At 36.8% G+C, this 12,116-nt stretch overlaps 1 protein-coding gene across 3 annotated transcripts in view; it reads right to left on the minus strand.

The window, feature by feature from the left end:
• Nucleotides 1-12,116, minus strand: part of SEMA3A (semaphorin 3A) — a 238,354-nt gene that overhangs the window by 34,636 nt on the left and 191,602 nt on the right. For all 3 annotated transcript variants that reach the window (XM_027883646.1, XM_027883647.1, XM_027883648.1), the window contains one exon: nt 891-1,033. In XM_027883646.1, coding sequence (XP_027739447.1) covers nt 891-1,033 — 143 coding nt within the window. The remainder of the gene's footprint in view (nt 1-890; nt 1,034-12,116) is intronic.

Raw genomic sequence — 12,116 nt, forward strand, 5'->3', positions numbered from 1 at the left:
TATTGTAATATATATACACATAACACTGGAAAAAAGAAAAACAGCCAGAATATTTTGCTTCAGAGCTCCCTGTCTGCCCTGTCCTGGAAAAGCTGAGAGGGTTTATTATGCTTAAATGGGTAGCAACAAAGTAGAAATGCAAGATGCAATGCAACAAAGTAGATAAAAATGCCAGAACAGTGGGATCAGTTGTACAGCTGCAAAATGTAGGAATGAAGGGCCCCAAGGACTTCATACTTAAGGGGTAATTGGTTTTAAAGAAGCTAGTTCTGAATCTGAGGACCTAAACTGAAATTGTGCTTATGAGTTTACATGAGTTTGTACTGTAAACATCACAGTTACCAAAGCTACAATTTTTTAATATAATTTCATTTGTAGAAATATTTTTAAAAATCTGTCAGAAAACAATTTGGATGTTTATCACTGTGGACAAATGATTCATTCTGCAGTCATTAAGGGTCTTTGGAATGGTTGCCCGTTTCTAGAACTAACCTAAAACAACTGTTTTAAAGATTTTCACTAATGTGGGAATGGAAAGGTATTAACATATAAAAAGCAAATTCTTCAAATGTTTTTGGCCCACCTGGAAGTATCACATTTCCTGTAAAAGATTCTCTTTTGCAGACACATTCTAAGCCTCAGAAGATGCCTATGACTTTTTAAACAAAACACTGTAGTTTGTGATGTTTCCCCCCAAAAAAGAAGAATTGAATAGTATTCATTTTGATGTGTTATTCCCTAACTATATTTCACTTAGAACGACCCCTGCTTTAGTGCAATGCCAGCGTTAATACTGTACAGTTCACAGGCTGGAAAATGCAGTTTCTAAAACTGCTTGCAAAGCCTGCTGCAAGTGCATTCACTCTCACACGAAGAAGTCACCATCTTACCTTGCAGATCTGCCCTATTCTGGCGTGAGTGGCTTTCCCAGTGTGCTCTCCATCAATCGCGTTTTCACGGAAGAAGAAATAGATTTTGTCGTCTTCAGGATTGTCGCTCTCTGGTATCAGGTGAGCACTGATAAACCTGGGATCTGAGAAGACAATGGTGTTGTGCATGTTACTATTCCATGAATTGAATCACTTGTCTTCCTTACATCAATGAACTGTCACTTATCTTCCCAGCAATCAATCATTGCATCACATGGCAGATATTTCTATGCTAGGTGCATCATGACCTGTTAACATGTGATGGGTATTTACATTCCTCTTGTCTTTAATACAGAGAGGTACTCACTACAGATATCTAATAAACAGATCCTAATATTATTATTAGAGTAAATAAACTTTAATGAAATTTCTTTACAAATGGTTGTATACCATTACAGCATGGCTTCATAATGCCATGTATTTATTACTGACATTTTTCTTGTTTCTTTGTATGTTTAGACGTAGGTTAATAATCTTTTTGTAAAGTAAAATGAAAGAATTATTGAGACAAATGTAATATTCATCATTTACATAATAAAAAAGAATATGTAAATTATCTCACATCTAAAAAGGTTTTATTCATTTATTCATTACTCTCAAAAGGCTAAGTTTAAAAACAAATTTTCATTGACACTGTGTACTTCCACATGATACCACAAATCCCAAAATTTTTCTCTTCAGAAGAGAAATGAATTTTTGAATTTTTATTCAGATTGTTGAAATACTCTGTCTTGTCATTTTTGTAAAGCTTGAGGGTTTTTTATAAATATACCTTAATTCTTGACAATTCGAGTGTCAACATTATTTGGTGGTAAAAAAAGGTACAGGAACAAATGAAAATACATAAAATGTGGACATACTGATGGGTTATATAAAAAATGTTGTAAACAAGTTTTGGGAGAGAGAATTTTATAGAATTCATATCAGTAAATTCATACCAGTGGTGAATCTGGCTCATCGCTGTATTTTACAGAGATACTTCAGCTGGTATCTTTCACTATATTTGGAAAGGGAAGGCATATCCAACAGATTTACCAATCTGTTTTATAACCATTCTACATCCTGCTGGGATAATTAACTGTGAACCATATTTAACTACTCAGTCCTGTTCCTATGTGAAATTATAAGTTATTTTAGTGTCATTTATTAACATCTTTTCAGTGTATGTTTATTGCTATATAGGCATGGAAATAATGAACTTTGCTTTGTTTTGCCAGTTTGCACTGGCCACCCTGTGGAACCCACTGCCTTATTAAGGATGGCAGTATTTTTAGGCAACATATTTTGATATATTTAGATATATGCACATATAAGTTTAGATGTTTCTAATATATGAGTACATACTGCATAATTTTGCATGTGTATATATATATATTCTCATGTACTCTCTATGTATGCATATATATGTGTATGTGTATATATGTGTACAGAAGGATGAGCATACTGCTTTGCATCAAAGTTTGCTAAGATCAATATACAAACTCCAACATTATCCAGAAGTAATTATTCAAGACAAAGAACGAATATGGTGAGTACAACTAACACTATCCAAGAATAAAGTCCTTTCTTTCAATTATTTTCAGTGTAGCTGTTTCCCTGAGTTTGTTGCTTTCTACATGCTTAGTAACTCTCAATAACGTTTTCACCGGTTATCTGTGTAGCTTCTTGAACCCACACGAATTTACAGCATTCAGAGTGTCCTTCTGGAATTTGTTCCTCACCTACACAATGTAATGAACTAAAATTTGCTTCTACTTTTGTGTTTTGAACACTGATCTTAATATCTTTATTTGGTTCCTCTCGAATACGGTATTGAAAACACCCCCAAGTGCTCGAGATGTGGATGAACTCTTACACAAGGGTTGTAGCAGTGGTGTTTGTTGAATTTGTTTGTTTGTTTGATTTTTCTATTAATTCCTAATATTTAATATAGATTTGACAGTTCCTAAGTAGCAATCTGAAATTGTCATGGAGCTTTATGTGCCATAACCCCAGAACCTCACCCTTCACTGGTGATGCTCTGTCCACAGACCATTCTTTTCTATGTGAAGGTAGGCATGTTTCCCTCATGGTTTTCCCCATGGTTTACCACTGCATCATTCATCAAGAATAATTTAACTTGTCATTTGATTGCTTAGCTACCCAGTTGCATAAGATCCTTTTGTAATTCTTCACAGTCTTCCTTTGTTTCACTATGCTGGATAACTTCATATCGTGTGAAAAAAAAAAAATTTCTCGTCCTGCTTCTCAACCTCTTTTCCAGGTTATTTCTGAAGATGTTGAACAACATAGGCCACAGAACAGATCTCAGTGAAACTGTGAAACTACCTATTGTCTGTTAAAATAAATATTTTTAGACATCTGAAAACCTGAAAAATCTGTAAGCAGCTTAAGCTTTCCATCCCAAACTCCAGTAATGCAAGCTATTAAATGTGCTTTTCTTTCTAGAATGCATTTAAGAGCCTTTTATTTACACTGACATGAGACCCAAGATAAATAACATCTAGACTATATTGTAGCATGGTAAATATCTATACTTTATACATGATATTCTAGGGCTTTACACGGGACTTCTATTTCAAGAAACAAGGGCTACAGCTTGAAAATTTCTGCATTGTAGCCTGTGAAGGATCCATCAGAGAAAGAGGATACCCATTAGTAGACACTGTTCTGGGCTACTGGATCTGGGGAACCTCATCTGAATATACTGTTTTGACATTCTTAAGGTCTTAAAAAACAATGGTAAAAAATCACATTCAACCAAAACCTAAATACATTCCCAAATGGTTGAATGATTTGTTTCTAGCACAATGCACTTTATAGATCACAAGATATCAAGTTCTAAAATAAATCACTATACTATCAGGCATGAAAAATCTAACTTTACATTGGCCTATGAAGATACTGTGGGGAGTCCCATTTGAGTAAAAAATATTGCTGATGTATCACAGGTTATATAAACTTGCCCTCAGTTAGCATATTATTATTCTTTCCCTCTCACAGTTTTGCAAATGAACCTAGAAACAGTAAGACACTTTAGTATTAAAGCAGGGCTGACACAAGAACGATAGAAAAATAGTTGAATAAACTGAAAATATGTATTTCAAATGATCCTGTCAGAGGGATAGCAGAGGAGAGGACTGTGAGGAAGGCAGATAAAATTATTGCCATAGCGTGAGCACATGTGAGTATGCTTTGTATACACTCACTTGTGCTCATCTGAGACGAATTCAGATTTTCACTTAGTGATTAATAATCCTAACTACATGCCTGAAAATAAAGTGGTCACAGCCTCACATTAGAATGTATCCACTGTACATCATGGAATAGTTTTTCTTGAACAACATTGATGCTTCTTACTATACATACTTTGGATTGTTTTTCTATCTAGTTAAATCGATACATTTTTGTCAATAAAAGAGTGGTTCTTCATGTAATAGGGCCCTTGCTCTTGCTACCTGGTGGTGTTTTTTTTCCCCTCTTCCATCTAACAGATTTATGTCTATGCAGTGAAGCAAATAAAGGAAGAACAGGTTACATGCGTTCTGTTGCACACAGAAATACATTAATTTCTGTTCAGAATGGATGTTATGGTCACAAAAACAACATCATGATACTATATGTGGAGAGAGAGAGAGAAATGTAGTTCATGATTTCATAGGTTATAAAACTAAGAAGTGAATGGTGTGAACTACTGATCTGTAGTGTGTTCTTTATTGTTTCATTAGTGGAGGAGCCGTTTGACTTGCCTGAGGCTTGATGCACACTTGCATTTAACTCCAGGGCTTCAGACCATGCTTACTACTGACTGTTTAGGGTCCTGATGAATCAATCTGCCAGATGGCCAGCAGTCACGCAACACAGCCCTCTCTATGGACCACATGTTTTTATTGCTCTTCTTTGAGCATTGGAAAGGAGATATCCACAGATAAGGGAATTAGGGACTTCTTCTTGACTCTCCTAATTGCTCACCCAGGCAGCAGAAGAAAGAATGCCATCCATGAATGTGTATGTTCAAGTATTGAGACTGCCCTGCCTTACTCTGCAAAATTAAACAGGTTCGGTATCAAGGGGTCCCCATGGGAAGTTTAAAATAATTCAGTCAGGGTTGACCTATTTCATACATTCAACACAGCCCCCAAAAGAAAAGCTCGAGTGAACTTCAAGCAAGTTTACTGAATGGGAAGTGGGACTTCGATCCAAAACCACGAGTAACAGTTGCAAAAGTCAGTGTACTGCAGCTATTGTGGGTAGATGGGATGACTTCAAAATTCTATGCATGAATTATCAAGTATTCCGCAACCCTAAAAATGTCTTTAATCTGTGCAGCCCTAAAAAATGCTGTTACAGCAGTTCAACACTTTCTTGTTTGAAAACAGTCTCCCATTGGCTAAAAGTGCAGAAAGCTTGTTTTGAGAAAATGGATTTAAGAAATAATTTGACGGCAAATATTTTGCAATGATTCATTGCTTTTAAAAAACAAGTAGACAATGTGGAACAGTGATTTAGAAAACAGCATACATCAAACAAACATTTCTGAAACATGTTTAAGCATGATCAAAGGAGAAACAAAGCCACAGCATAAACATGATCAAAATAAAATTACAGCTAAAAACACTTCTCTGATCTTGCAGCCAACACGAACAAGCTAAAAATAAAAACTTAGCTTTTTATTTTAAACAATCAGCCTCAAGAAGCAAATTATTAAAGCCCACACCTTCTCAGTCTCCTTTTTCCAGTTGTCTTGGCTGTGGGGTTATTTCTCAGATCCCACATGACACCTTTGAACACCACTTTGTGTGCCCTCCTGCAATTACCAGCTCTGCAGACGTTTCACTGGCAGCAGCCCATTAAACTGTCCTTCGTGAGAAATCTGGCTCTTTACGAAAACAACACCTTGGTCCAGCTGCCTCTATGATTTATATGCCATTGTTTGCTTAGTTAAGTAATGGAAACATGTTTTGCTTGTCTCAGCATTTCAGGTGGAGAAAAAGCTAAGGAAAATCGATCTGCATTGGTTCTTTTACAAATGTTACTCTTTAGCAGCGACAACCGCGCAAATACACGCAACGCCCCAAGAGCAAGAAACCATAAAAGTCAGAAATTGGCTTTCAAACTAACTGAATTGTATTAGCATTTTAATGAAGATCTATAAACTTGAAGGCACAGAAATTACCTTTAGCTGACAAGACTGAGTAAGCTGAAGGAACAGAAGCTGGGGTCATCTCTTTATCGCTTGACAGGAGCCAAAGGGCAGTTCTCCCAGGAAATGTTTTGTAAAGAGTTTGAACTGGATGCCCCTATTATTGTATATTTACGGTCAAAATGACTAATTTATCAGGCCACAGCAAGAAAATTCTAGGAAACTAGGGAAATTTTACGCTCAGTAAAACTGCAATTGCTATAATTTAATGAAAAGTACTGGAGGGTGACTGAGGCCCTGAGGAGACAAACAAGACTAGAGAAGATGAAATTAAAAATTTAACAACAACAAAAATAGACAGCTACTCAAGACTTCATAACCACGTCCAGCGCCCGTCCGCTGAGACCCAGCACAGAGAGCCAAATACCGTCCTTGGAAAATCTGGACTTGCACTCACAGCAAGCTTTGCTACCCACAGAGAGGAGACTTGCAGCACCAGTCACAAATGTGCACAGCAGAGCTGTCTGCCACCAGCACACTCCGCAAGGTCACCAGAGGACAAAGCTGTTAATATGTGGTGATGAGAGAGCTAAGTCATTTTGTGGTTTTACACACTCAAATGTAGTTTACAAAACACCAAAGCTTTTAGTGGTGTTCTTTCAAAGTTCTTTCATTTAAATTCTTCGACTTTCACACCCCTCTTGCTGCTGTTGACTCAAGCAAATGCAGCAGAGCTCTCATGCATTCACTGCTTACAGTGAAGCTCCTCAGCAACACGGATGGCATCACACCATATCCTCAAAGTGGGAATGCTGTTTGAACAAGGGATAACTTGAGGCTCTTATGGAGCAATATGAGGGTTTTGTGGTAACTTATTGTCAGATGCTAACACAGAAAGTAGTACCAGGGACAGACCACATAATAGAGATGCCATTTGAAGATGCTGTTTTCAAAATTGTGGGTAGATGGAGGAGGATGTGTGGCATGCAGGCCATGCATGGCCAAGCTGTCAGCAGCTATTATAAGGTAAGGAGCCCTATGGTCACTCATTAATTTTGCAATGGAAATTCTCATCAGAAAGAGTTTTAAAGACTGATTATATCCACCAAGTGGCTTGAGTCAAGCCAGACTGATGCTAAAGAACGATGATGTTTAATTAGTGTGTTAGTTATGTCAGCTACTTTCTCCTTACAAGTCACACTCTGTTTTTACTAATTTTTCAAAGATTAGAAAACACAATTTTGGTGACATAGATTATAAAATGGGCTAATAAGTGTAAGGTTTAACTAAAGCTTCTTGTAATTTCAACAGCGTACATTTTGTTTTATCTTATTCAAAACTCTTTTCATAATCGGGAAGAAAACCTTCCTCTGCAAAATCCAATTGCTGTGTTCCAGTGGTGACTTGTGTGAATTTTTTTTTTGTGATGTAAAAAGATTACAGATTTTCAAGGATGAAAGATATCAGAAGAAGTAACAACATACCACTGTTCTGTCATTTCAACACATGGATGCAGCAGCAATATAACACGCAGAAAGACACACATTAAAAAAGACATGCAATGCTTTTACAGGCCTAGTATCTTCCACATCTCAATGCTACACTTACAAATACAGCAACAGGAGTCTAGTCCTTGTGTCTGTTCCGTGCTTTGACCTTAAGTGTCACCTATAGATCTTTCTCATTGTGAGTGATGACAAATCTTATTAAAATGATCGGATTTTTTAAGGTACTACTGATTTGTATTTGTGGCAAAAGTAGAGAAGGGCAAGCGTAATTGGGAGCATCAATAACACCCTAAATCTTATAAGCTCCATGCTGACTGGAGAGCTAGCAGAAGTGAAAACTTGGCAAGGTCAGGCTGGGTACTGAGCCATGGGTTACCTCCAAGGGAGCACAACCTCATTTTGGGGTGTTTAGCACCTCTAAAGTAGTGTAAATGAGTCCCTGACAACCAGCCAAGACAATGCCACCACCCTGAGATCTCTCTCCTCCTCTGCCTTAGAGGTATAATTCAGCATGAATATTTCTTGGGAATAACATTTTAGCTCCCACAGGAGAGAGAAGGAAGAAAATGTTGATCTCTGATGCAATTATCAGTTTCTGAAGCCTTTGTTCTAAAGAGACAACAATAGTTTTGATTCCCTGTAAAGACTAATTATATGGTGAAGAAAAGTGAATACAAAGTTCAGTAAAATTACAGCTTAATGCTCAACATAAATTAGATTTCTCACAAAACCATGCTTATGATCTATCCACCCTATTTAATTTAAAAGAGGTGATTATTATCTCTTTACAGAACAACAATCAAAATTAACACCTCTTTTTCATTACTGACTATGTTTTAAGGTTGTTGTATATCTATCAACACAATTAATTTTGAACTGATTTCCTTGTCCCTCAGAAAGAGTAACTGGGCAACACAGAAGAGAGAGTGAGGCTTGCAGCATATTGTCTCCATTTAGGAATATTTTAATCTCAATTTTCTGTATTTTTTAACCTCACTGCAGAAAAAGCTAATGAGAGTTCCAGTTAAGAGCCTGTTTCTTCCTCTCTCAGTCATTTATCTGAAGTTTTTGACACTGATGTTTGGAAATAAAAACACCAGAAAGCCTATGCCTTAACCGTGTAACCTACATCTTTAGAGCTCTGGATGAGTGACAAGAACTAAATATCACAGTCTTTATGTAAAGAAGTGAGGTATTAAGGGAGGAATTGGAGCGTGGAGGTACTGAAGACAAAAGATGTTTCTGATTTGGGGTGTTACAGACTTTTGGCAAGCAGAGCCATGCTGTAGGCCTGCCTTGTGTAAGCTCTGAAGATTCACAGGTGGAGCATAAGTCCCTGGAGATGCCCAAGCAGTTTATGGTAGTTGATCTAAAACTAGGAAACCAAACCTGTTCCTCTCCACTAATGTGATTTTCTCAGGCCTTTTGGAGAGATGTGCATTTATTTCTTGATGGAATATCCTTCCTCTTTGCCACTGGGAAATTCGAGGGTACAAGGAGGCAGAGAGCTGCAGCAACACCCTCACAAGCTCCTGACACAGCACACTGCAGGAGGCAAACACCTGGCTGAATGTGAGGGGTAGCTGGGGATTCACATGGCAAACAAATTCCAGTGGGAAAATGCTAAATAGGTAAAGTGGGACAGCCCTCAGCAGTGTGATTGGCAAAAGCATGAAACCCCAAACCGAATAGCCCTGGCTTGACAAGTGCATCATCAGCCTTCTCTTTGTCTCCTGAAACCTAAATTCCTAACATTTCTCTGTCAGCTCTATGCAGTGCACAACCCTGTCTCCAGCAGAACCACTTGTCCACAGATACATTACTTTTTTCTGCCTACAAAGTGAACAAATATGGCCTTTGTGTCAAAAACCATCTATTTTGAACACAGGAAGAAAAATTCCAAATTTTGTCCTGCCAGGTTCAATTTGAAGTGTGTGAAAGGGGTTTTGTAGCTGTAAAATAAAATCTCCTCCCTGATGTCACATCCAAAAATTGGTCAGGACTCTGCCATAGTCTCAACTCTCAGTGAAGGATGTTAATTCATTTGGAAATGATCATCAGCCCATGCCAGGTCCCAAGGAGTCATCCAGCAAAAAACACTCCCATAGCAATTTCCTAACCTTTCCAATCTCCTGTAATTTAATTTCTTAGTTAAATCCTTTAGAATTGGCTACAAAACTGAGGTGATTTTGTCAAACTATGAGAAAGGGTTTGTTGTTATAATGAACTTTTACAGCCAGTGTAAAGCAACTTGACACAAAATCCATTACAATAAGATTAATGAGGAATGGCAGCAAAGACTGAGAAAAGGGCAGGGTGAGTGACTGGTTTTGGTTGATCTGTCAGTGTAGCACAGCAACATAAAATGCAGTAAGGCATCTGTAAGAGGAAGCAAAACCTCTCAGCACAAGCTAAGGTATTCAGTGTGATAGCATCAGTTATGGCAACCTCTTTCAGTAGTCATGTGAGTATAATACGTGTTTCTAACTTAATTTAGCTTCAGTCAACATAAGGTATTAACAGGGTTTTACCCAACTAAATTAATGTACCAGTTTGTCACTGATGTGCAACTCAGTTCTGTTCATTAAAAAAAAAGCGACAAAAGCATTTGATAGCACAAGTGTGATGAAAACTGTGCAGTTGCTTCAGATAGATAAGTCTTGCAACATTACCTTTTGCACTGCTCTGTCAGAAGGTTGTTCTTCTCACACATTGTTTAATTGATTTGTATTTTAATTCTGTACAAGCAAAACCTCATTGTTTTTTATTTATTCACTGACAGCAGTTCAGAAATATTTGATGTAATTTCTGTGACTTTTATGAATGAAAAGTTTCATTGTATCAGACTCAAATTTTTTGTGTTTTTTAGATGCACTGAGGGAGGATTTTGTAGCACACTTGATTGTGATACATAAACAACAGGGAGAGGAATTGGCAGAAAATTTAGCAAAAATATTTTAAAAGTAATAAAAGAAAGAAATGCAGTAAAAAATACAGGTCCGGTAATAAATGGGAAGCTGGATTTTTTTTTTTTTTTTTTGAGAATGCTTTCTACCAAAAAGTCTGGCAAAAAAAAATTAAATCTGACAGTATGTCAAACATGGAGCAGAACTGAGTATTGATAATGACAACCCATTTACACAATCTTGTGGAAAAAGCTGATGACTCACTAGTCCATGTAAAATAGCTCATAGAAAGGTTTTGCACCTTATTCTCTCATGGAGTTTTCTTCTGAGAATAGGACACAGAGACTAAAGGAGTGGGTAAGTGAAGAGAGCTGTGCCCCATGAAAACCAAATTTTACAGCGCGTCAAATGTTGTTATAGATCTCAGGAAATATGAGTAATCTCACTGACATCACTGGAACACTTTTTCTTACTTATAAAGATATTGAATTTTACTCACATGGCAATAAAAGAATCAATAAACACCAATTCTCAGATATGTGGCCATATTCACAGATAATGTATTATCACTGAATGCTTGCAACTATTTCATAAGAGCTGTGGAGTCAATGGAAAAAATATGTAATCTTGTCTTTAAAATAACTTTTCTTCCTTTTTCTGAATGATCAGCTATAAAAACAGCTGTCACTGAAAGGTTATCTTGTTTCTGCTTATACCAAACCCTCTAATAAAATATTCCTACAAATCTTGCTGTACTTACCTGAACAGAAATCTTTAAGACCTACCAAAATGAAATGAAATTTTTATATATATATACATATATATATAAAGATATGTTAAAAATACTCTTTTCCATAATCAAGGAATCTAATAAAAGCACAGGCCAGCCCATCCCTGTAAAAGTTAAATCAGAAAGGGAATATTTTGCCTCAATTTACTTAGTGTATTTGTGACAGCCCAAAGTGCTCAGGAACATAAAATTCTACTGCATGTTGTACAATAAGTGGTAGTCTCAAAGATTTACAACTTAATCATTGCCTTCGAAAGAAATAATTTTCCCTGGTAACATTACAGGACAGCTCACCTTCCTAACATGAAACAATCAACCTATAGCCACCAGTGATACAGATCTGAGAGCAGAGAGAAAAAGAGATAAAAGGCTTATCAGCTGGCTGTTCAATTTTGGTGGGTCGCTCCAACAGTCTTTTGGACAACACTGCATCATTTGACACTGAAATTGAGATTCTTAAAAGCAGGATTACCACATTTCAATAATACTATATTATTTGCACACTATCATCTGTTACTATCAACTATTAGCTGATGATCACCTGTATACTTTGACAAATCTTATATGTTACCATAAATATCTTACCATAAATATCTTATCTTTACTATGTCTCTTTTTTTTTTACTGTGTGGTATGTAAAAGCACTTATCTAAATGTTTAAAAAATCAGATTTAAAGGCCACCTTTCAACAAAGATGGATTTATATAAGCCTCTAGAATCCAATGGAATAGCAAGGGCTGGGATACTTTTGACAGACGTTGATACCTGAAAGCGAGATACTGAAGTCTTAGATAAGTAGTACAGGGCACTCTAAAGATCAAGGGGAAAAAGAAGGACCAC

Source organism: Empidonax traillii, unplaced genomic scaffold, assembly GCF_003031625.1.
Source record: "Empidonax traillii isolate 1590-97213 ecotype Southwest subspecies unplaced genomic scaffold, ASM303162v1 scaffold131:size1687323, whole genome shotgun sequence".
In the NCBI taxonomy this organism is placed as follows: domain Eukaryota; kingdom Metazoa; phylum Chordata; class Aves; order Passeriformes; family Tyrannidae; genus Empidonax; species Empidonax traillii.